Source organism: Mesoplodon bidens (assembly GCF_964165515.1).
Source record: "Mesoplodon bidens genome assembly, chromosome: 4".
Classification (NCBI taxonomy): Eukaryota; Metazoa; Chordata; class Mammalia; order Artiodactyla; family Ziphiidae; genus Mesoplodon; species Mesoplodon bidens.
Window position 1 is genome coordinate 109,846,650 of NC_138160.1, and position 25,922 is coordinate 109,872,571.

At 36.2% G+C, this 25,922-nt stretch overlaps 1 protein-coding gene across 1 annotated transcript in view; it reads left to right on the forward strand.

Annotated features, from left to right (window-relative positions):
- Positions 1-25,922, forward strand: part of ADAMTS19 (ADAM metallopeptidase with thrombospondin type 1 motif 19) — a gene marked incomplete at its 5' end in the record, with an annotated part of 287,542 nt that overhangs the window by 253,751 nt on the left and 7,869 nt on the right. Inside the window, one exon of the mRNA XM_081232610.1 lies at positions 706-858. Within this exon, the coding sequence (XP_081088736.1) occupies positions 706-858 (153 nt within the window). The remainder of the gene's footprint in view (positions 1-705; positions 859-25,922) is intronic.

A 25,922-nucleotide genomic window follows, 5' to 3' on the forward strand; every position in this document is an offset into this window, starting at 1 on the left:
TGTAAAACTGGGAAGCTTTTATACCTATTCCATAATGGGGAGCATAAATGTAAACGATATGGTCAGTTACATCTTACATGCTTCATACCTGTTATGTCACACTGTCAGTCAAGCATCAATTATTCATGAAATGAACTAAACTTATTTTGAACTGAATTATATTTTCAATCCATATAGCCATTGAGAATGATTATTTCTAGGGGTGTATAATTATGTAAAGAAACTTTTGATTTTGCTATGTTTTCTTTGTTTTAGCTTTAAGAAAAGTTTTGAGAAATGATATTCTCTTAGAAATTGTCATTTTTCACAAACACTTAAGGCTAAAACAAATTAAATCTTAGCAAAAATAAAATGAATTTCCTTATATAATTATATGCAAAAAATTGATGTCAGTCAGGTTTAGCGTTTTACATTTTGATCGTTGTTTATTATTTGTCTTTCATAAACAATCCCTGTGTTACAGGACTGTCTGTAGTAATGGTCCTGTGTTCATGAAACCCATTCACCCCTAGCACTGTGCCGAAACTCCACCTGGCCTCTGATGCTGGGCTGTAGCCTGGTGTTCTCTTTCTCCTTCATTCTGTCCTTTATGTGGGAGATAGGCTTGTGAGAGATGATGAGAACCAATTCCTAATGTAATTTGATCATCAATCTGTATCTCTTAATCACCAGCTTTATCCACACTTCTCTGCTGTTATCTTCCAGTGTTCAGTGAAGTGTGGCAAAGGTGTACGTCATCGGACCGTGAGGTGTACTAACCCCAGAAAGAAATGCGTCCTCTCCACCAGACCCAGGGAGGCTGAGGACTGTGAGGATTACTCCAAATGCTATGTGTGGCGAATGGGTGACTGGTCTAAGGTGAGAATCATTCTGTACATTCTCAGTATTGAGTTTCACTAATGTCAGCATTGTCCTGGGTACAATAGCCACACAGTTTGAAGTTTAGGAGGCATAGAGAATAGAGATCATGGAGGTAGAGTATTAAATACCCAGGTTCAAAGCCTGCCTGTCTGTCTTTGGTCATAATCTCAATGAAACTGTTTTAAGGAATAAGTAAGATAAAATGTGTAAAATACTGGAAGAAAAATGGTGGCTGCCAGAGAATGGATGGGAGAGTGGTAGCTATTCATAAATAACCCTAAAGGACATTCTGGAAGAAATGTTTTCATTGTACAGTACACTGTGGTTAGCCAGACTCCTCGTTATTGCCCAACGAGAAATTCATGACATTTAAAATCTATTTTCTTATGATTATTCATGCCTTTCCTCTCCAACAAAGTTTGCGTATTAACATCGTATCTGAGTTCTCAGTGCACTATACTCTTTCCACAACTTCGAACATTTAAAGTTTATGTTGGAATTCTAAAGGATGCATTTGTCAACAATGTAAATCAATCCCTGATTACAGAATTAGGAAATACTCAGCCCAATCCATGCAGCTTTTAGGTGGTGAACCATATAGGGAAATCTCACACTTCAGAGTAAACAACTTTTAGACAGAAGAGAATTCCAAACTAACCATAAATAATTTCTTTCATGTTCAGGGTTTATGTTTCCCAATTCTACAAGAGGAAAATAGAGTACTGTAGTGTGATAGAGAAGGGCATGGCTTGGAAGTTAAGAAACATGGGGGATGGTTAGGACTCCCTCATTAGATACCTCTGTGTCTTTGTTTCCATAAGAGTGAAATAAGGAGAACAGACAACACCATTGTTTTCAAGCTATTTTTATATTGACACTTCATTTAGCACTGAAGGTTTAAACTAGGTTGAGGAAATGAAAGTACTCCTTGGAAGGGTGTGAGGAGGATCATCTGTTGCTCCCTATCAGTTGTAGAAACTCTGCATTTGTTCATCTTGGCTAATGAAATTCTAGATGTTTTCCTTAAATGAAATAATTCTGCTCTAAGAAAAGTTAAAACTACTAGAATAGATATGCAATATTTTTCCAACTTTATTAATTATTAGAAATATTCTAAGTGATAAATGTTGTTAACTCCTAGTTAATGATAAGAAACAAAATTTGTCATTGTAAAAAACAGAAGATCCAGGTTTTATTGTAATTTATGACCCAGAACTCTAAGCTGTCCAACATTGCTGCATATGGAAATAAGGCTAGCAAATCCTATTTGCATGACAAATACTATTATAATTGATTAATAAATGTGCCTATTTTGTGTCCTCTTGTCAAATGTTAAGGAAAATCAAAATTAACTGGGGAGATCATAGAAAACATTGATTTTGGTTTTCTGTGCTAAGCCTAAAAATTTTTTTCAATTTTACCACAAATTACATGTATGTAATTTTTAAATAGGTTGTATTGAATTACTTTGAATTGGTTTTGTTATGTTACTATCAATACATTGCTACCTAGCTAGAACAGCCTTTGTGAGTAAGGAAAGTAATGGATAGCTCTAATAAATATTCTTTTTTACTTCATAACTTTTTATTAAAATTTTTTTTAATTTATTTTTTTATACAGCAGGTTCTTATTAGTTATCTGTTTTATACACATTAGTGTATATATGTCAATCCCAATCTCCCAATTCATCCCAACACCACCAACCCTCCCAACCCACTTTCCCCCCTTGGTGCCATATGTTTGTTCTCTACATCTGTGTCTCTATTTCTGCCTTGCAAACTGGTTCATCTGTACCATTTTTCTAGATTCCACATACATGCGTTAATATATGATATTTGTTTTTCTCTTTCTGACTTATTTCAGTCTGTATGACAGTCTCTAGGTCCATCCATGTCTCTACAAAAGATCCAATATCGTTCCTTTTTATGGCTGAGTAATATTGCATTGTATATATGTACTACATCTTTATCCATTCAACTGTCGATGGGCATTAGGTTGCTTCCATGACCTGACTATTATAAATAGTGCTGCAGTGAACATTGGGGTGCATGTGTCTTTTTGAATTATGGTTTTCTCTGGGTATATGCCCAGTAGTGGGATTGCTGGGTCATATAGTAATTACATTTTTAGTCTTTTAAGGAACCACCATACTGTTCTACATAGTGGCTGTATCAGTGTACATTACCACCAACAGTGTAAGAGGGTTCCCTTTTCTCCACACTCTCTCCAGCATTTGTTGCTTGTAGATTTTCTGATGCTGCCCATTCTAACTGGTGTAAGGTGATACCTCACTGTAGTTTTTATTTGCATATTTCTAATAATTAGTGAAGTTGAGCAGGTTTTCGTATGCCTCTTGGCCATCTGTATGTCTTCTTTGGAGAAATGTCTATTTAGGTCTTCTGCCCATTTTGTGATTGGGTTGTATGGTTTGGTTTTTTTTTTTTTTTTTGGTTTGTTTCTTTTTATTTTATTTTAATTATTATTTTTTTTACATCTTTATTGCAGTATACTTGCTTTACAATGGTGTGTTAGTTTCTCCTTATAACAAAGTGAATCAGTTATACATACACATAATGTTCCCATATCTCTTCCCTCTTGCATCTCCCTCCCTCCAACCCTCCCTATCCCACCCCTCTAGGTGGTCACAAAGAACCGAGTTGATCTCCCTGTGCTATGCAGCTGCTTCCCACTAGCTATCTGTTTTAGGTTTGGTAGTGAATATATGTCCATGCCACTCTCTCACTTTGTCACAGCTTACCCTTCCCCCTCCCCATATCCTCAAGTCCATTCTCTAGTAGGTCTGTGACTTTATTCCTGTCTTACCCCTAGGTTCTTCATGACATTTTTTTTTCTTAGATTCCATATATATGTGTTAGCATACGGTATTTGTCTTTCTCTTTCTGACTTACTTCACTCTGTATGACAGAATCTAGGTCCATCCACCTCACTACAAATAACTCAATTTCATTTCTTTTTATGGCTGAGTAATATTCCATTGTATATATGTGCCACATTTCTTTATCCATTCATCCGATGATGGACACTTAGATTGTTTCCATCTCTTGGCTATTGTAAATAGAGCTGCGATGAACATTTTGGTACATGACTCTTTCTGAATTATGGTTTTCTCAGGGTATATGCCCAGTAGTGGGATTGCTGGGTCATATGGTAGTTCTATTTGTAGTTTTTTTAAGGAACCTCCATATTGTTCTCCATAGTGGCTGTACCAATTCACATTCCCACCAACAGTGCAAGAGTGTTCCCTTTTCTCCACACCCTCTCCAGCATTTATTGTTTCTAGATTTTTAGATGACGGACATTCTGACCGGTATGAGACGATATCTCATTGTAGTTTTGATTTGCATTTCTCTAATGATTAATGATGTTGAGCATTCTTTCATGTTATTGTTGGCACTCTGTATATCTTCTTTGGAGAAATGTCTGCTTAGGTCTTCTGCCCATTTTTGGATTAGGTTGTTTGTTTTTTTGTTATTGAGCTGCATGAGCTGCTTGTAAATTTTGGAGATTAATCCTTTGTCACTTGCTTCATTTGCAAATATTTTCTCCCATTCTGAGGGTTGTCTTTGGTCTTGTTTATGATTTCCTTTGCTGTGCAAAAGCTTTGAAGTTTCATTAGGTCCCATTTGTTTATTTTTGTTTTTATTTCCATTTCTCTAGGAGGTGAGTGAAAAAGGATCTTGCTGTGATTTATGTCATAGAGTGTTCTGCCTATGTTTTCCTCTAAGAGTTTGCTAATTTCTGGCCTTACACTTACGTCTTTAATCCATTTTGAGCTTATTTTTGTGTATGGTGTTAGGGAGTGTTCTAATCTCATACTTTTACATGTAGCTGTCCAGTTTTTCCAGAACCACTTATTGAAGAGGCTGTCCTTTCTCTGCTGTATATTCTTACCTCCTTTATCAAAATAAGGTAACCATATGTGTTAGGGTTTATCTCTGGGCTTTCTATCCTGTTCCATTAATCTATACATCTATTTTTGTGCCAGTACCATACTGTCTTGATTACGGTAGCTTTGTAGTACAGTCTGAACTCAAGGAGCCTGATTCTTCCAGCTCTGTTTTTCGTTCTCAAGATTGCTTTGCTATTTGGAGTCTTTTGTGTTCCCATACAAATTGTGAAATTTTTTGTTCTAGTTCTGTGAAAAATGCCAGTGGTAGTTTGATAGAGATTGCATTGAATCTGTAGATTACTTTGGGTAGTAGAGTCATTTTCACAATATTGATTCTTCCAATCCAAGAACATGGTATATCTCTCCATCTATTTGTATCATCTTTAATTTCTTTCATCAGTGTCTTATAGTTTTCTGCATACAGGTCTTTTGTCTCCTTAGGTAGGTTGATTCCTAGATATTTTATTCTTTTTGTTGCAGTGGTAAATAGGAGTGTTTTCTTGATTTCACTTTCAGATTTTTCATCATTAGTGTATAGGAATGCCAGAGATTTCTGTGCATTAATTTTGTATCCTGCTACTTTACCAAATTCATTGATTAGATCTAGTAGTTTTCTGGTAGCATCTTTAGGATTCTCTATGTATAGTACCATGTCATCTGCAAACAGTGACAGCTTACTTCTCCTTTTCCAATTTGGATTACTTTTATTTGTTTTTCTTCTCTGATGGCTGTGGCTAAAACTTCCAAAACTATGTTGAATAAGAGTGGTGAGAGTGGGAAACCTTGTCTTGTTCCTGATCTTAGTGGAAATGCTTTCACTTTTTCACCTTTGAGGACGATATTGGCTGTGGGTTTGTCATATATGGCCTTTATTATGTTGAGGAAAGTTCCCTCTATGCCTACTTTCTGCAGGGTTTTTATCATAAATGGGTGTTGAATTTTGTCGAAAGCTTTCTCTGCATCTATTGAGATGACCATATGGTTTTTCTCCTTCAGTTTTTTAATATGGTGTATCACATTGATCGATTTGCATATATTTAAGAATCCTTGCATTCCTGGGATAAACCCTACTTGATCATGGTGTATGATCCTTTTAATGTGCTGTTGGATTCTGTTTGCTAGTATTTTTTTGAGGATTTTTGCATCTAAGTTCATCAGTGATATTGGCCTGTAGTTTTCTTTCTTTGTGACATCTTTGTCTGGTTTAGCTATCAGGGTGATTTTGGCCTGGTAGAATGAGTTTGGGAGTGTTCCTCCCTCTGCTATATTTTGGAAGAGTTTCAGAAGGATAGGTGTTAGCTCTTCTCTAAATGTTTGGTAGAATTCGCCTGTGAAGCCATCTGGTCCTGGGCTTTTGTTTGTTGGAAGATTTTTTATCACAGTTTCAATTTCAGTGCTTGTGATCGGTCTATTCATATTTTCTATTTCTTCCTGATTCAGTCTTGTGCATTTCTAAGAATTTGTCCATTTCTTCCAGGTTGTCCATTTTATTGGCATAGAGTTGCTTGTAGTAATCTCTCATGATCTTTTGTATTTCTGCAGTGTCAGTTGTTACTTCTCCTTTTTCATTTCTAATTCTATTGTTTTGAGTCTTCTCCCTTTTTTTCCTGATGAGTCTGGCTAATGATTTATCAATTTTGTTTATCTTCACAAAGAACCAGCTTTTAGTTTTATTGATCTTTGCTATCGTTACCTTTATTTCTTTTTCATTTATTTCTGATCTGATCTTTATGATTTCTTTCTTTCTGCTATCTTTGGGTTTTTTTTGTTCTTCTTTATCTAATTGCTTTAGGTGCAAGGGTAGGTTGTTTATTCGAGATGTTTCCTGTTTCTTATGATAGGATTGTGTTGCTATAAACTTTCCTCTTAGAACTGCTTTTGCTGCATCCCATAGGTTTTGGGTTGTCATGTCTCCATTGTCATTTGTTTCTAGGTATTTTTTGATTTCCTCTTTGATTTCTTCAGTGATCACTTCTTTATTTATAGTGTATTGTTTAGCCTCCATGTGTTTGTTTTTGTTACAGATCTTTTCCTGTAATTGATATCTAGCCTCATGACATTGTGGTCGAAAAAGATACTTGATACAATTTCAATTTTCTTAAATTTACCAAGGCTTGATTTGTGACCCAAGATATGATCTATCCTGCAGGATGCTCCATGATCACTTGAGAAAAAGGTATATACTATTGTTTTTGGATGAAATGTCCTATAAATATCAATTAAGTCCATCTTGTTTAATGTATCATTTAAATCTTGTGTTTCCTTATTTATTTTCATTTTGGATGATCTGTCCATTGGTGAAAGAGGGGTGTTAAAGTCCCCTACTATGAATGTGTTACTGTCAATTTCCCCTTTTATGGCTGTTAGTATTTGCCTTATGTATTGAGGTGCTCCTATGTTGGGTGCATAAATATTTACAATTATTATATCTTCTTCTTGGATAGATACCTTTATCATTATGTAGTATCCTTCTTTGTCTCTTCTAATAGTCTTTATTTTAAAGTCTATTTTGTCTGATATGAGAATTGCTACTCCAGCTTTCTTTTGGTTTCTATATGCATGGAATATCTTTTTCCATCCCCTCACTTTCAGTCTGTATGTGTCTCTAGGTCTGAAGTGTGTCTCTTGTAGACAGCATACATATGGGTCTTGTTTTTGTATCCATTCAGCCAGTCTGTGTATTTTGGTGGGAGCATTTAATCCATTTACATTTAAGGTAATTATTGAGATGTATGTTCCTATTCCCATTTTCTTAATCGTTTTGGGTTTGTTATTGTAGGTCTTTTCCTTCTGTTGTGTTTCTTGCCTAGAGAAGTTCCTTTAGCATTTGTTGTAAAGCTGGTTTGGTGGTGCTGAACTCTCTCAGCTTTTGCTTGTCTGTAAAGTTTTTAATTTCTCCATCAAATCTGAATGAGATCCTTGCTGGGTAGAGTAATCTTGGTTACAGGTTTTTTTCCTTCATCACCTTAATTATGTCCTGCCAGTCCCTTCTGGCTTGCAGAGTTTCTGCTGAAAGATCAGCTGTTAACCTTATGGGGATTCCCTTGTGTGTTATTTGTTGTTTTTCCCTTGCTGCTTTTAATATGTTCTCTTTGTATTTAACTTTTGACAGTTTGATTCATATGTGTCTTGGCATGTTTCTCCTTGGATTTATCCTGTATGGGACTCTCTGTGCTTCCTGGACTTGATTAACTATTTCCTTTCCCTTATTAGGGAAGTTTTCAACTGTAATCTCTTCAAATATTTTCTCAGTCCCTTTCTTTTTCTCTTCTTCTTCTGGAACCCCTATAATTCGCATGTTGGTGTATTTAATGTTGTCCCAGAAGTCTCTGAGACTGTCCACAGTTCTTTTCATTCTTTTTTCTCTATTCTGCTCTGCAATAGTTATTTCCACTATTTTATCTTCCAGGTCACTTATCCTTTCTTCTGCCTCAGTTATTCTGCTATTGATCCCATCTAGAGTATTTATAATTTCATTTATTGTGTTATTCATCATTGCTTGTTTAATCTTTAGTTCTTCTAGGTCCTTGTTAAATGTTTCTTGCATTTTCTCTATTCTATTTCCAATATTTTGGATCATCTTTACTATCATTATTCTGAATTCTTTTTCAGGTAGACTGCCTATTTCCTCCTCATTTCTTAGGTCTGGTGGGTTTTTATCTTGCTCTTTCATCTGCTGTGTGTTTTTCTGTCTTCTCATTTTGCTTATCTTACTGTGCTTGTGGTCTCCTTTTTGCAGGCTGCAGGTTCGTAATTCTCGTTGTTTTTGGTGTCTGTTCCAGTGGCTGAGGTTGGTTTAGTGGATTATGTAGGCTTCCTGGTGGAGGGGACTAGTGCCTGTTTTCTGGTGGATGAGGCTGGATCTTGTCTTTCTGGTGGGCAGGTCCACATCTGGTGGTGTGTTTTGGGGTTTCTGTGGGCTTATTATGATTTTAGGCAGCCTCTCTCCTAATGGGTGGGGTTGTGTTCCTGTCCTGCTAGTTGTTTGGCATAGGGTGTCCAGCACTGTAGCTTGCTGGTCGTTGAGTGAAGATGGGTATTGGTGTTGAGATGGAGATCTCTGGGAGATTTTCGCCATTTGATATTATGTGGAGCTGGGAGGTTTCTTGTGGACCAGTGTCCTGAAGTTGGCTCTCCCACCCCAGAGGCACAGCACTGACTCCTGGCTGCAGCACCAAGAGCCTTTCATCCACACGGCTCGGAATAAAAGGGAGAAATACTAGAAAGAAAGAAAGAGGATAAAAGAAAATAAAATAAAGATAAAATAATATAAAGTTATTAAAATAAAAAATAATTATTAAGAAAAAAAATTTTTTAATTAAAAAAAATTTTAAACGGATGGGTAGAACCCTAGGACAAATGGTGAAAGCAAAGCTATACAGACAAAATCTCACACAGAAGCATACACATATACACTCACAAAAAGAGGAAAAGGGGAAAAAATAATAAATCTTGCTCTCAAAGTCCACCTCCTCAATTTGGGATGATTTGTTGTCTATTTAGGTATTCCACAGATGCAGGGTACATCATGTTGATTGCGGAGATTTAATCCGCTGCTCCTGAGGCTGCTGGGAGAGATTTCCCTTTCTCTTCTTTTTTGCACAGCTCCTGGGGCTCAGCTTTGGATTTGGCCCCGCCTCTGCATGTAGGTCACCAGAGGGTGTCTGTTCTTTGCTCAGACAGGACGGGGTTAAAGAAGCCGCTGATTCAGGGGCTCTGGCTCACTCAGGCCAGGGGGAGGGAGGGGCACGTTGCGGGGCGAGCCTGCGGCAGCAGAGGCCAGCATGACATTGCACCAGCCTGAGGGGCACCATGCGTTCTCCCGGGGAAGTTGTCCCTGGATCCTGGGACCCTGGGAGTGGCGGGCTGTACAGGCTCCCCAGAAGGGAGGTGTGGAGAGTGACCTGTGCTCGCACACAGGCTTCTTGGTGGCGGCAGTAGCAGCCTTAGCGTCTCATGCCCGTCTCTGGGGTCCACGCTGTTAGCTGCGGCTCACACCCTTCTCTGGAGCTCCTTTAGGCAGTGCTCTTAATCCCCTCTCCTCGAGCACCAGGAAACAAAGAGGGCAAAAAAAGTCTTTTGCCTCTTCGACAGGTCCAGACTTTTCCCCGGACTCCCTCCCGGCTAGGCGTGGTGCAGTAACCCCTTCAGGCTGTGTTCACGCTGCCAGCCCTCTCCCTGCACTCCATTGGTGTAAGTGAAGTGTTAAAGTCCCCCACACTATTATAGTGTTACTGCCGTTTTCCTCTTTTATAGCTGTTAGCATTTGCCTTATGTATTGTGGTGCTCCTATGTTGGGTACATATATATTTATAATTATTATATCTTCTTCTTGAATTGATCCCTTGATCATTATGTACTGTCCTTCCTTGTCTCTTGTAACATTCTTTATTTTAAAGTCTATTTTATCTGATATGAGGATTGCTACTCCAGCTTTCTTTTGATCTCTATTTGCACGGAATATCTTTTTCCATCCCCTCACTTTAAGTCTGTATGTGTCCCTAGGTCTGAAGTGGTTCTCTTGTATGCAGCATATATACGGGTCTTGTTTTTGTATCCATTCAGTGAGCCTGTGTCTTTTGGTTGGAGCGTTTAATGTAATTATCGATATATGTATTCCTAGTACAATTTTCTTAATTGTTTTGGGTTTGTTTTTGTAGGTCCTTTTCTTCTCTTGTGTTTTCCACTTAGAGAAGTTCCTTTAACATTTTTTGTAGAGCTGGTTTGGTGCTGCTGTAATCTCTTAGCTTTTGCTTGTCTGTAAAGCTTTTGATTTCTCCATCAAATCTGAATGAGATCCTTGCCGGGTAGAGTAATCTTGGTTGTACATTCTTCATTTTCATCACTTTAAATATATCATGCCACTCCCTTCTGGCTTGTAGAGTTTCTGCTGAGAAATCAGCTGTTAACCTTATGGAAGTTCCCTTGTATGTTATTTGTCATTTTTCCCTTGTTGCTTTTAATAATTTGTCTTTAATTTTTGTCAGTTTGATTACTATGTGTCTTGGTGTATTTCTCCTTGGTTTTATCCTGTATGGGACTCTCTGCACTTCCTGAGCTTGGGTGGCTATTTCCTTTCCCATGTTAGGGAAGCTTTCAGTGATAATCTCTTCAAATATTTTCTCGGGTCCTTTCTCTCTTTCTTCTCCTTCTGGGACCCCTATAATGCGAATGTTGGTATGTTTAATGTTGTCCCAGAGGTCTCTTAGGCTGTCTTCATTTCTTTTCATTCTTTTTTCTTTATTCTGTTCTGTGGCAGTGAATTCCACCATTCTGTCTTCCAGGTCACTTATCCATTCTTCTGCCTCAGTTATTCTGCTATTGATTGCTTCTGGTGTATTTTTCATTTCAGTTATTGTGTCGTTCATCTCTGTTCATTTGTTAATTCTTCTAAATGTTTTTTCTTTTATTCTTCTAGGTCTTTGTTAAACATTTCTTGCATCTTTTTGATCTTTGCCTCCGTTCTTTTTCCGAGGTCCTGGATCATCTTCAGTATCATTATTCTGAATTCTTTTTCTCGAAGGTTGCCTATCTCCACTTCATTTCATTGTTTTTCTGGGGTTTTATCTTCTTCCTTCATCTGGTACAGAGCCTTTTCATTTTGTCTGTCTTTCTGTGAATGTGGTTTTTGTTCCACAGGCTGCAAGATTGTAGTTATTCTTGCTTCTGCTGTCTGTCGTCTGGTGGATGAGGGCATCTAAGAGGTTTGTGCAAGCTTCCTGATGGGATGGACTGGTGGTGGGTAGAGCTAGGTGTTGCTCTGGTGGGCAGAGCTCAGTAAAACTTTAATCCACTTGTCTGCTGATGGGTGGGGCTGGGTTCCCTCCTTGTTGGTTGTTTGGCCTGAGGTGACCCAGCACTGGAGGCTATAGGCTCTTTGGTGGGGCTAATGGCAGACTCTGGGAGGGCTCATGCCAAGGAGTACTTCCCAGAACTTCTGCTGCCAGTGTCCTTGTCCCCACAGTGAGCCACAGCCAACCCCTGCCTCTGCAGGAGACCCTCCAACACTAGCAGGTATATAGATCTGGTTCAGTCCCCTATGGGTCACTGCTCCTTCTCCCTGGGTACTGATATGAACACTACTTTGTGTGTGCCCTCCAAGAGTGTAGTCTCTGTTTTCCCCAGTCCTGTCAAAGTCCTGCAGTCAAATTCCGCTAGCTTTCAAAGTCTGATTCTCTGGGAATTCCTTCTCCCGTTGCCAGACACCCAGGTTTGAAAGCCTGATGGGGGGCTCAGAACCTTCACTCCAGTGGTGGACTTCTGTGGTATAATTGTTCTCCAGTTTGTGAGTCACCCACCCAACGGTTATGAGATTTGATTTTATAGTGATTGTGCCCCTCCTACCATCTCATTGGGCTTATCCTGTGTCTTTGGATGTGGGGTATCTTTTTGGTGAGTTCCAGTGTCTTCCTGTTGATGATTGTTCAGCAGTTAATTGTGATTCCAGTTCTCTTGCAAGAGGGATTGAGCGCATGTCCTTCTACTCTGCCTTCTTGAACCAGTCTTACTCCATGACTTTTAACTTTTGTTTGTTGGTGTGTTTGTTTGTTTGCTTATGTAGAAGATCCAGTTATGTTGCATTTTCTATTCTCTTTATATGAATATGTCTGTTCTTTTCCTTAAAGCTGTTTTCTCCTTCTTCATTTATGACTGAGTTCTCAGCATAACAGATTCTAATGGCATGCACAAATTAAAGCCAGTGGCTCCATGTGAACTTTATTGATTTCTCCCCTCCTGTCTTACTCCTAAGATATCACTTTCATGTTAAAATGAAGACCAGTCCAAAATAATTACAGAGAAAAGGAATAGTGCTGTGATTATTAATAAGTTTCAGTGATTAAAGTATTCATGGACAGAGGAAACACATCAATCTCTTACTCTTATCAGCTGTGTTCCTGGAATAAGAATAGCAACAAGATGGGTGCAATTGTGGGTTGATTTCTATGCTCCTCTGAAGTCAACTAATCTGTCAGTTTCATTCAAATTCTACTGATATTTTTAAACACTTGGTAAACCTAAAGGACTTAAAATTAAGCCCTGAGTTGACTTTAATCAGAATTATTCAGTGGGCTATCCATAAGGTCTAGCTCTGAAATTCTGCTCCTCCCTCAATAATATGGATGAATCACTAGAGAATCAGTTAAAATATGTATATTCTCAGATTTTCACACTGTCTAAAAGCCATTGACCACTTGAGCCAAGGTAATACTAGCTAAATGGAGGCTTACTAAGAATATGGCTTAATCCTCAAACTGTTTACTGCATTTGTATCAGCCTATGTGATTTCTAGCATTTATGTTTTGGTGGTTTTGTGTAAACAGTGGGAAAATTGCTCTCAGCTTGACAGGGAAAATTATAGATATACTCAAAGAGAAAAATCTCCCGTCGTATAATTGTTAACTCTGTTTTCTAAGTAGATATAATACAGCCTTTATTAAACAATGCTAGTGTTTATTTCATTGAGACTAGAAAGTTGGCAAAAACAGGACAAAAACAATGTGGTTGCTTTGCTCTGGCTTGAGTTAACCATTGAAATAATCATATGCCACATTCTGATATAGATATGGCCTTAGGGTCTTTCCTGGGAGAGCAAAACATGACCCATCTGTTTCCTGGCATTATAAGTCTGTATTTACTCATTTAAGCTGTCCTAAGCAGAGAACACTGATTTGAAAAATAACATAGCCTCTTATGTTTAATGATATGCAATATATTTTCTGGCTGAACTTGACCTTTCTGCCTTTATGTGAACTTCTACAACTTCTTGTTTTCGTTATTGGATGCCAATAGAGGAGCAAATAAAGGAGTGTTGTTTTATCTTTACACAGAATTTGGTCCTTCATGAAGCTTTTATAGAGTTAACTTTTCTGTGCTGTATTAACAAGTGGTTTATACTTATTCAAGTGAATTTTAAAGACAAACAAAACACCTTGGAACCACACAAAATCCTTGGTTAATTCTTAGATTCCATTCATACACTATAATTTGAACTTAATTTAGTCCTTTAAAATTCTAGGAAATGAATAGCTTTGGCCACGTGTCAAATTATGACAAGATTAATAGATTTTTGGGTAAGAGATTATGAGTTTTGTAATTATATAATTCAAAATAATGCTGGAAGCAGAAATCATTCTGGATGATTTAATTCTACATGTAGTATGGTATAACTTTGTTTAGAAGCAGTAAATATAAAACTTACAGTATTGTGAGTCATTTTTAACTTATCCTGCAAACGGAAACTACAGCATATTCATTTGAATAGAAGAGGAATCTAAAAACTAAGGTATTTTTTTCTAATGAATAGGGGAATTGTATCAAACTAATATATGTTTTCTAACTATAAAACTTACATTTAAGTTAATAGGAATTCTACTTATTTTGAGGGCTTCCCTGGTGGCTCAGTGGTTGGGAGTCCGCCTGCCGATGCAGGGGACGCGGGTTCGTGCCCCGGTCCGGGAGGGTCCCGCATGCCGCGGAGCAGTTGGGCCCGTGGGCCATGGCCACTGGGCCTGCGTGTCCGGAGCCTGTGCTCCGCAACGGGAGAGGCCACAACAGTGAGAGGCCCGCGTACTGGAAAAAAAAAAAAAAATAGGAATTCTACTTATTTTGAGATCATTCTTGTAGTGAAGATTTTCTAGTTCCAGGTAGTTACAGATCTCAAAATGGCATTTTACAATAATTTTTTGCATTTTCTCTGAAAATAATGTTTTGGCTAAAACTCAAAATAAACCATATTGCTTGCTTAATAATTTACTTTTGTAACTATGAGAGACCTGCATGTATCTGGATTGTTTCTAGTAAAAATAATTTTCTTAATACACATACTTCAGATGGTATTGAAATCTACCTGATGTATTATATTGTCCTGGACTCTGTAATAACTATGGGAAAATAAGTATGCCTTTTCCTGAGTAGTTAGCACTCTCATATTTTAACAGAAGCTCCAAAAGAATTTTAAATTATCATGTAAATTTTACCAGTTCTGTAAGTGTGCTTTGTGTAACCAAGATTTATAACCTTAAAGTGGTCTCATATTGCATAATTCTTAAGTTAAAACAATTCGTAACAGGCAAGTGCATGATCAGAGAAACAACAATGTCATGAAAGGTTCTTTACTGACATACTGAAGTGTAGAAAGACAAATAGAAGCTTTATTCCCGTGTCATTTCGAGCTTTACTTTTATCCAGATTGGTCAGCAGTCAATACAAGTGGTTTGGTTTGTACCATTTCACATGACCCTGAAAAAAACATTCTTTTATTTCTTACTCTTTGTTACGGTAGATTCTTAGAGAGACAGATCATGTGAATTTAAAATTCTGGGTAAGTTAGTAGGCTGTTCCCAAATCTCATAGGGTCCTTGGTCTGATGATCTGCCTTCAGTTTTCTACACAGAAGTTTGTCCCTCCAATTAACATGGACAGTGGTAATTGTGACTTATTACCATTGGTAGGAAATTATGAATAATCACAGAAGATGTTTCTTTTCACTGAAGGAAAACTCAGGAATCATTGAAGGAAATTTAAAGAAACAAAACTTGACCGAAGCAATCAGGAATATCCTAAAACAAATGACTATATAATACCACATTTTTAATCATGTGTCTCTGCAGCCTAGTGTTTCTGCATTAAATGAAAAGGGACAAAAAAACCCAGATCCAAAAATTGCAAAGGAGGGATTTCTTGTTACCTGATGGCTAGGCTAGGACCTTAGGACTATGGATTCCTTCATATGTGGACTGACCCAGTGCTGCATATACCCCAACCCAATTAAAATAAACTTGCAGGATGTTCCAGAATCCAAATGAGGATATGTAAAGATCACTGGTTTTAATACAACTAAACTGAGTGGGTTGTTACAGGTTAGTAGAGGGAAGCTCAATCACTTGTTAGAAGGATTTCCAGTCAAATTTGAAGAAATAATTAGCAGTAATAGTAAATAACCAACTTAAATATCCTACTAGAATGTAAAAATAGAAAATGTTGTTCTGTACACTGCAAATCTCAAAGAGCGGCTATGGTATTTCACTTTTCTTTTTTCCTTTTACCAAGGATCACTTTTACAGAACATGTAGCTAGTTTGTTGTTTAGTGTAACACACTTTAGGAAAGCTTACATTAGATTATTTAAATTTCAAAGACTAGCTTTGTAAATATTTTTTTCTAACTAGAGAAAATTTGTAGATGGAAACCAAACAGAAGTAATCTGTAATTCAGAAAACTGTTCTTGGGATGGATTAGCATTTCTATTCAGATTTATTTTCTAATTACATCTACAAGTCTGTTGATATTTGGAAAAGATAACTGCTCATCATTTTTATAGTTATAGATAATCTCATAAGACAGGAAAACTTGAGCAGCTACCCCATAATCAAATATGAATCTATCATACTGAGTTCTATCATTGTTGGCTCAGTCAGTAAATCAAAGAAATCAAAGATTGTGGCCTTGGTTTTAAACATACAGACATTGAGGAAACCTATCCGAAGATATCCTAAAGAAGAGATATTTTGCATTATAGGAAAATCTACTTTAAAAATTCACTTATCTCTGAGTAAGCTGTTCATACTAAAGAAATTACTCAATGATAAGTAAGATGGTTTTTCTCAAGAAAAACTTTCTATTATGTCGTTTAGATACATCCACCAAACATTTACCCAACTTGCTGCTCACCATTCTGTCTAAAAAATATAGCTGTCTTCTAAACTATGCATAATAATCCCTAAACTGTTGGCTATCAAATTGTTTTGTCTCTGTCTCTTTGCACTGCCAGAGAATGGGACATTTTTTGCATTGCTATCATTTTTATTTTTAAGATCTCTCGAGAGTTGTATCTGTTGCCCCAGATATATAAAAATATTGAATTTCCAAAGTGTTCGGATTACTCAAAGTAGTCAAACTCAGTTGGCTGATACGATTGAACATAGCAGAAATATATTAGCTTAAAAAGGATGAGGCACACATACTTTGTGTATATGTCTTCTATCTAAAGAAAATGTATAATTTAGAGAGATTAAAGTTGTGTCTATGTATACGTATGTAAGTGGGTGTGTGTATGTATATATATATATAATGTATATATATGTGCATGTATATGTATAATTAAATTATAAATGCATATATAAGAACATGTATTTAACATCCTTTGGATTGGAAAATATGAGAGAAGTAATTTTTTTTAATGCACAGGGGTTAAAAATACTGTCTTCTTAATAGATCCTTGAAAAATCACTAGACTCTTAAAATAATGCTATCAATGCTTTCATGCTGCATACCAGGGCATCTATAATTTCACCTTCTAAACCATACCTAGAAGTAATTCAGTAAATAAATGTCATTGAGTTAAAAATTACTCTTGATGTCCTTTATAGGGGATGGAGCATGGAGCGTGCCAAAACTCATTTTGGGGATATTGAACTTCAGTAGGTGGGAACAAGGGGAGGGTTTCACATAAAAATATAATGAAATTTGATGACTGTTATAAAACTAAAATCAGTAGTCTTAGCATTGAGTGTTTTTTACTTAGATGTAGTAAAGTATATGTTCATCAAATACCAGAGGATATCCAGAGATAGACATAACCAGATCACCAGGACACCCAGAGAAAGATGTGTATACAATGCAAGAACAAATATGCAAATGATCAGCTAGTTAGAAAGGCATCATATGGATGCAAAACGTAAATGAAAGGGAAAATCTTTTCACAAACAGGTCCCTGGTTTTGCTGCAGGTTGACGGGGTGGCACCCCAGCATCTGCACAGCCAGAGTGCAGGACCTGCATCAGTCTTGAATGCAGAAGAGCAGTTCCTTAGGCCCCCCAACCTCAATCCCCACATCTGTAAAATGTGCCAAAGCAACTGTAAGTCTCTCTAAATTTCAAAATACTTTAACTGTGCAGGTAAAAGTAATCCAGTTTCAGTGATGTGTATAGACCAAGGAAAAATATTTTGAGCTACTTAAAAAGGAAAGATCTACCTGAGGAGACAAAACACAAACAGCAGAATAGATTAGAAAAAAAAAAAAATATATATATATATATACATATATATATATATGTATATATATATATATAAAACCTTATTTTCAATACACAAAACATGTACGAGTCCATATAGGGTAAGAATTAAAACTAACAAACAAACAAAAACAAACTAACAAACTTGCTTAGAAATAAATACACACACAGTCACGCAAATTCAGGGCTCAGAGAGGCAACATGAGAGAAGTGGGTTGAGGGATACTCAGGGGCTGCCATACGGAGGAAGTTTATTTTACTCAGTTCTGCCCTGTTGCTTCCACATATGTTTTCCCATACTACTTCTAAGATTGGATGTTATCAAACTTTTTAAAAAACATTTTGATAAGTGAAAAAAATCTCATTTTGAAATGCACACATTCTTGGACTCAACAGCTCTGTTGCCATAGCTTTTGCTTACAGACATTCTCAAATAATTTGCTAACTGCATTTATGAAGATGCTCATTGCAGCCTTGTTTGGAACAACAAAAATTTAGAAACAATCCATATATCCATTAACTAGTTACATAAAGCAAAATACTATATTTAAACAGTGGAATACTGTACTTTATAAAAATATATTTGTATATACATACTGATAAGAAAATTTCTTCAAGAACTACTATTAAGTATGTAAATATTATGCAGAAGAGTTATATAGTGTGAACTATATTTACATATATTCTTTTTATACATATTAAAATTTTTCTGCACAGATATACAAAGAACAGTTTATCTGAATTACATTGAAGGAAAGGAACTTCTATGCTTATAATTCTACCATATCCATATATAACTTTTAATTTTATAACCTGGTTAATAGTTTTTGTCTGAAATTAAAAGAAATCTCTTACTTTCTTCATACTTACATTTTTCAGGCTGCAGTATCAACAGTGATTGATGTCATGGATATAGATAGATGCTACGAGAATATTATAGAATTTCTAGGAAGGGGAGAGGACTTGATAAGTTAGGTAATGGGTGAGATAACCAGTGTATGGAGTCAGACAGCCCTGAGTTTGAATTCTGAATTTTCTGTTCAGATAAGTTACTGATTCCAAATGAAATAATTTATGAAAAATTATTAGCAAAGGGTCAGATACATAGTAACTAAATAAATGCTGACTATTCATATTGTAGTATCAGTAGAGATGGGGAAAATGGTTGGCTTTGAGAAATTTGTTATGAGGTTAAAATGAACAGGAGTGGGGTTGATTTTCTGTGGAGAGGTGAGAAGGAGGGAGGTGTTCGTGTGTTTAGGAGGAATCCCACGTTAGCTTTCTGGTCTGAAGAACTTGTATGGATCATGGTTCTGTGATATGAGATAGGAAAGCCTAGAGATGAATCAAGTTGGAGGGGAAGGTTTATGAATTCTATTTTGGACTGTTTCACGTGCCCATAAAAGAATTAAATACTGGTGTCTAGTAGATAGGTCAGAGGAGAGGAATGGGATGGAAATATACATTTTGTAATCATCAACATTTAGGCAGTGTTTAAATTTTAAAGTATAAGCGTGCCTGAGAAGGGAGTATAGATGGAGAAAAAAAGATGCAGCCCTGAGAAACTCCCAGCTTTAAAGGCTTGTGAGAAAAGAAGCAACTGCTAGCAAAAAAACTGCTAGCAATAAAAGGGGTATTCAGAGAAACAGGAGGAAAAGTCGTGAGAAACAAGAGAAGAAAGTATGCTTAAGAATGTTCAATGAAATGGAAACTCAGAAGGAGTTGAGGGAAGCCTATTTCTTTATTCTCAAATGTCAGCTGCTATAGGACTGTGCCAGTGGCATTCCTGATTTTATTTCCTCAAACCATATCCCACTCCCAATTTCCTTTTTCTTGAAAAATGTTAATACCATCTTCCCAGATACCCAAGTAGAAGCTATCCTTGGCACTTTTTCTTCTATACACAGGTACTGTTTTGCCTGGGTTGCTCTTCACTCCCAATATAATAATACTGCAGTCCTTCTTATATTTTCACCAGGACTAGAGTAACAATTTCTAATGTGCTTCCTTACCCCCATATAGGTTGATGACTTCACCACTCTATCCTATAGTTCAAACAATTTCAGAGAATTGTCATTGGCTATACTGTCAACTACCAGATACTCACTCTGGCGTTCAAAGCTTTCTATATTCTGGTCTTAACCTACCTTTTGAGAATTGTCTCATTATTCTCATTAATTCAGTATCTCCACTAAGCTCAGGCCTGAGCAGTCTGTACTTCTACAATCTCAATGTCTTTGTTTATACACTTCTCTTTGCCTAGAATGTGTTTTTTACAACCATCCAAGTCCTTTAAGGGCCAGCTCAAGTACCTAATTTCCCCAATAAATGACAGAATCTGTCTGTACTTATTGACTACATTAGTTTCTCTCAATTACTTATTGCCTTATATTTTTGCTGTTTCATTAAGATTGTCTTAATCCTTGTACCCTTCTCACTCCTCTGTCTGAGTGACCAGACCATTGCATGACATGCGGTGATATTTATTGAATAAATGACTGCTTAAACTTCTTCAACAAGTAAGCAAAAATGTATGATACATGTAAGCATTGTACTTCTTTTCTTGTGGCCCATTTTATTTTTCTGACTCTGGTTCTATAACAACTACAATGTTTCATATAATTTACCACAAAAAATTAGTAACTACCTTATCTTTTTCCAGGAAAATTAAGGTAATTGATATAATTTTATGTAAACATATGACTCCCTTGACCTTTTCCTGTATGGTATATCAAACTACTTAAAAATGTGATTTTCTTTTAAAAAAGTAAATCCACCCTTATTTGAGTAACATGCTATTTAAGCCTAAAGGATGCTTAAGATTGAGGTTCAAGGAAGCTGGCAGACTTCTTTTGCATTTTCTGGAATTTGTTTGGCTGGAATACCTGACAGGTTAGAGAGCAGTTATCTAACCTAGAAGAAAAGCAGCAGATGGAAGCAAAACACACTTAAGAATTTTCTCTGTGAACTGGCAAATGCTTGGTTTATTTCAGGTTGGAATAAGTTAAAAGTAGCTATATAATGCTCTCTGTGCTGTTTTAAATCAAGAGTTTATTTATTAAAAGCAAAACAAAAACACACACTTCTCTAACATGGCCACAGAAGGATCTGATCCATTTCTGACATAGAATTGTTGGACTAGACCTGGAAAGTATCTTATTTGAAAAGGAAATTCAATCACTGTCTTTCCAAACAGCGTCCCTGGTGGGAAGATGTTTCACTGGGATGATAGTGATAAAATAGAAATGTCTTGATAGTCTTTTTTCACCTCTGTAACATCCTATGATTCATAGGCTCAGCACTGACAGAATTGCAAATGTGCCCAAAACTTTGTGTTTAATTGCTTCTTAATGCAAAGCATCTTTTTTTTATTCCATCTTTGTGGTGATCAGTGTGTACTTTGATATAAAAAATGATTGGGGGGATTATTATGACCTTTCATAACGTATTCAGTTCTCTGCTAATCATTCATAAGTACTCTGCTTGATTTTTGCCACACACATTTCCTTGATTTACAGTAACTATATGCAAACATTTTCATTAAAGAGACAAAAATAGTTTGAACTGTAGAACCAAACAAATATTTAACTAAAGACATATGCAAAAAATCCTCAATGTCTGACCTCTAGGAATAGATTCAATTCCAAATACCCATGTGTTAAATTAAGCAGATGAACTACTTTAAAAAGATGCTGCAATCCTGACCAAAACAAACAGCAAATCTTACAAAACAAAGCTAACTTTTGTTCCTTAGTATGCTTGTTTCACACTCACTTTATTAAAAAGTTTAAAGATGGAACTGCCAAACATATACATAAATGAATAGGAATGCTGTGCTAATAATTTCCAGTAGAAATCATCATTTAGTTTCCTTATGAGGTTCACTCTCCACTGTGAATGCTACTTCACTCTTGTTAAACCACTTTGGAATAATCCATTTATTCCCAAAGACAAATTATCCAAGTCAATGCTGTTAACCTTGTTATAGATTGGCACTTATCATTACGAATTATATCAGGTTCTCGAAGACTGTCTATTATATTGGTTAAAAAAAAATTGAACTCTGTCTGCCAGTGACAATTTTCTCTTAATTTAGGAATTCCTATTTCTTACAGAGGCCAGCTGGAAATGAGTAAAGCATTACAGAGCCTTCCTTAGCTGTTGGCCTGGAGAATACACATTCTCTCCAAAGTATATATCTTTGGCACAGTCTAGAAGGAAGGAATCTCGGGTAATCTCTGTCCTGGCCAAGTGTGAGAATTATTATTTTTAACCCCTAAATGCACTGAAATTTGGGGGTTTTTTTTCAAGGAATTTAAAAGCAAACTAGTTTAGTTATGTTTGTTATCCAATAAAACTCCAAATAAATACTGTACAGTAGTATTTTTACTTTCGGGCTTTCTGCCTCTTTGGTATGATGTTTAAGAAGACATTTTACAGGATTTAAGCTTGAAGAGTTTTACAATTTAACTTTAGAGTTTAACATGCACAGATTGATAATTTCGTAAACTCACTGCCAAACTAGTTGATTATTTAACCTAAGTGTACACATTTACTTATACCATAGTGTCCCAATTGGTTCCCAAACCATCTAAATATTCCGAGTAACTAACTAACACCAAACAGTGTCTATCTGACTATTCTGAAGTCCTGAAAGGAAAGGTAGAAACTAATATTTAACCAGTGATTTTAAGATTTAGCATTTTACTATAGGATCCCAATACCTAAGACTAGATGTGGAAGTCTTTTGTAGCTCCATGCTGAAAATCACATATGCAGAATAGTTCTACTTGATCTCAGAACCCATGGAGCACAGAAGCAGTGCAAGAATCGGAGATCAGTGGAAATAATTAGTGTCTCTTCTCTAAATAGGAGAGTAGTTAAGAGATATTTATGGATATCCCATTTTTAAAGGGTTCTTAAGTGAAATTAAGTTGTCCAGAAGTACATAGGTTACTTCTTGGACAAAAAGACAACAGTGTTCTTTGGTGAATTTGACAGAGACATGATACCATGTAGATTATATCATGAGCCCTTGTGGATATTCCTACGTGATTCATGAATTTTCAGTGACAGGAAAATAATTTTGCACTTTACAAAAGTGGATTCAAGTGGTACTATGGATGAGCTTTGAGAACCTCCTAAAATCGTGTTCACTATTTTTGTCCCTCATTTTGGCACTTTATAAACTTGTAGATAGCTATTTATTGGTGCCTGTGCAGCCTTTTTTCTTTGAATTAAACATGTTTTACCCATGTCAATGTATTACCGAGCATGTTTCCTATTATTCACTAGTATTTAGTGGATTTATGCCTCTAAGCATTGTGGTATTCATAGAAACTTTGGGGAACAATACACGTAGATTATTTTTAAAAGATACATATTCTTGATAAACATATTCAAATCTACTGTGAAATAAATATTTCTATACAATATAATGAAAATTTAGTAACAGAATACACTCATCCCTTATATGTTTATATGATCCATCAAAAATGTATTTATACCATTGTTCTATTTAAGACCTAATTATCCTAAATGCCTCAGATTAGACTTGAAAACTTAAAGAGTTTCATCAGGTCACAGTTATTTTATAGCACACACTCACTGCCTTTGAACATAATGGAATTATAACATCAATAAAATGTCTCAAGATAAATGGCCTTTCCTTGAACACCTAGTATAAGGTGTTTACATATTTTTCCAAGTATTAAACCAAGATCTTAGCAACACTGTCTATTAATGCCATAAATAATACTGTCAGGTGTGAAATTTCCATGGTCAGTTTCTTACTGCAGTTTGCTTTTTGGGCAGTGCCTCACCACTCATCCATACTTTGTGGTGGAAGAAAGGATTCCACATCTTGGCTTGTCCATGAGATGGACTTCACAGCCATTCAGAGTTCATTTCATTCCTTTGTTTCTATGACAATGCCTCAGTTGCGAATTTGTTAAGAATTTTTTGAGTGCAGTTTTTTTCCTACATTTTTTTCTATGTCCCTCATTTGTTCACATTTAGGCCAGTCCACAAATTTGCCAAATCATTCTAGCATCTTAACCTGCCTTTACCAGTACTGGCAAACCCTGCCCATTCAGAGCTATCACTACCTTAGTAAATATAACTTTCCAAGAGTTCACATCTATATATATCACCAGATCCTCCTTGGCCATTTTTAGAATATTATAAACATCTGAGTTAGGTAAACATCTACTGTACCCTTCCACCAGCTTGGACATTGCTTATTTTTCCCCAGGGATTTCCCTTTCAGTTAGTTTATTTAGGTGAAATTTTCTTAGGTAAAATAAAGCAAGTCAGGCCTTATTGTGTGGTGTAAGAATGACAAAAAGGAAGTTTTAGATAATGGAAATAGTTATAAGGTTATATAATATATATATGTATCTCATTTTAAAAGAGGATAAAGCCTTCTTCTTGCTAATTTGCTACCATTTGTATTCATGGTTCTCATTTACTAAACTATTTCTCTAATCATTTTAATAGTCCAAACTGTTTGAATTATTGAGGAAGTTTCCTTTATCATGTTTAGTGTTTGACCTGCAAACTGTAAGGTTGACATAATTTAATACAATCTTAGAAATTGTCACTAATGTCCCAGGTCAAGAAAGGGTTTATTCCATTATAAGATAAATATATCACGATATTATCTAAAGATATTATAATACTCATGTATTTAAGTGCAAGGGAGGTCATAATTTTCTCAGGTAGATTGAAATGATGAATGTCACTATGTCAAACAGATTTTATTTTCAGAGCCTTTGGGGCTCATTTTTTGGTGGGAAAGAGGGATTACCAACATCAGTTTTTCTTGTGCCTTGCTGCTTAAGTTTGTTCTAAAGATTACTATTTCCCTTTTTACTGTAGTAAACCTGGTACATCAAGATTGAGTTTCCTGTTCAGAATTAAAGGCTTCTAGTTCATGGAATTAGTTTGTGAGGTGCTTAGTTTCAAAGGTCCTTCAGGGCAATATTAAAACTGTTTGGGGAACAGACTATTCGTCAGACAGTACAGGTCTCTTTTATTAAAATACTTTAGTCAGGAAATTTTCCTTGTAAAAGATCAATGGCAAGTTATCTGGTGCACCCTATGTTTTTTTTTTACCCGTTGCTGGCAAATTGATGTTGACATTTTAGCATTTGGTCCTTTAGTGTAGGTCTATAGTGCTGCCATGTTTCAAATATTTTTTAACTTAGTACATATGTGAAGAACAAGGTTTAAAATGTATTAGAAAAAAGACAGAAGGGAAGAAGGAAGGGAGGACTGGAGGAAGGAAGGAAGAGAGGGAGGGAGGAAAGGGAGAGAAAGCTATTGAACTTGATCCAAGATCTCTAGAGACACAGTGGAAAGAACATTGTATTGGAATCCAAAGATGTGCATTTGTTTCTCCTTCATATGGAGCAAGTCTTTGTCACCTTCTCCATGAGTCCTTCCCTGATCATCCCATATGAATTGCTAAACCCCATACCCAAAATTTTCCCAGTCCTCCTTCCCAGCTTTAATTTTTTCCATAGCACTTGTTAATATCTAATATACAATATTTCTAATTCTTGACCTTCTTGCTCTCCAGTATTACAGTGTAAACTCCTTGAAGGCACATATTTTTGTCTATTTTGTTTACTATCACTTCCCTGTATCCAGAACAGTATTTGGTACATTGTAGAGTTTCGGTAAATATTTGTTGAATGAATGAATGAAATAATCTCTGTGAGCCTTACTCTTGCCATCTGTAAAATTATTAGGGTTATGAGGAAGATTAACCAAGACATTATGTGTAAAAGCATATTAGATAGTGCCTGGAATATAATAAGTATTTCGTGTGTCCATTCATTTGTGTTTATCATGTAATCTGTAGATCTATCAGTAAGTTGTCTAGATAGTGCGACAGCGTGTCCCAGATTAGCCAGGACAGTCCCCTTTTATGCCTGTAGTCTAGGAATAATTATCAGCAACTTCTTTCACAAGTGCCCTGATTTGGACGATAAATTCTATGATCACTCTATCTAAAGATAAAGCATGCTTGTGAATTGTCCTTAGGGCGAAAGAGTTTATCTCATACCACATAGCCTGAGTTATAGTAAAACAAAACCAAAAATGCCTTCTAATTCGTTAGTTTTAGGTTAAGAA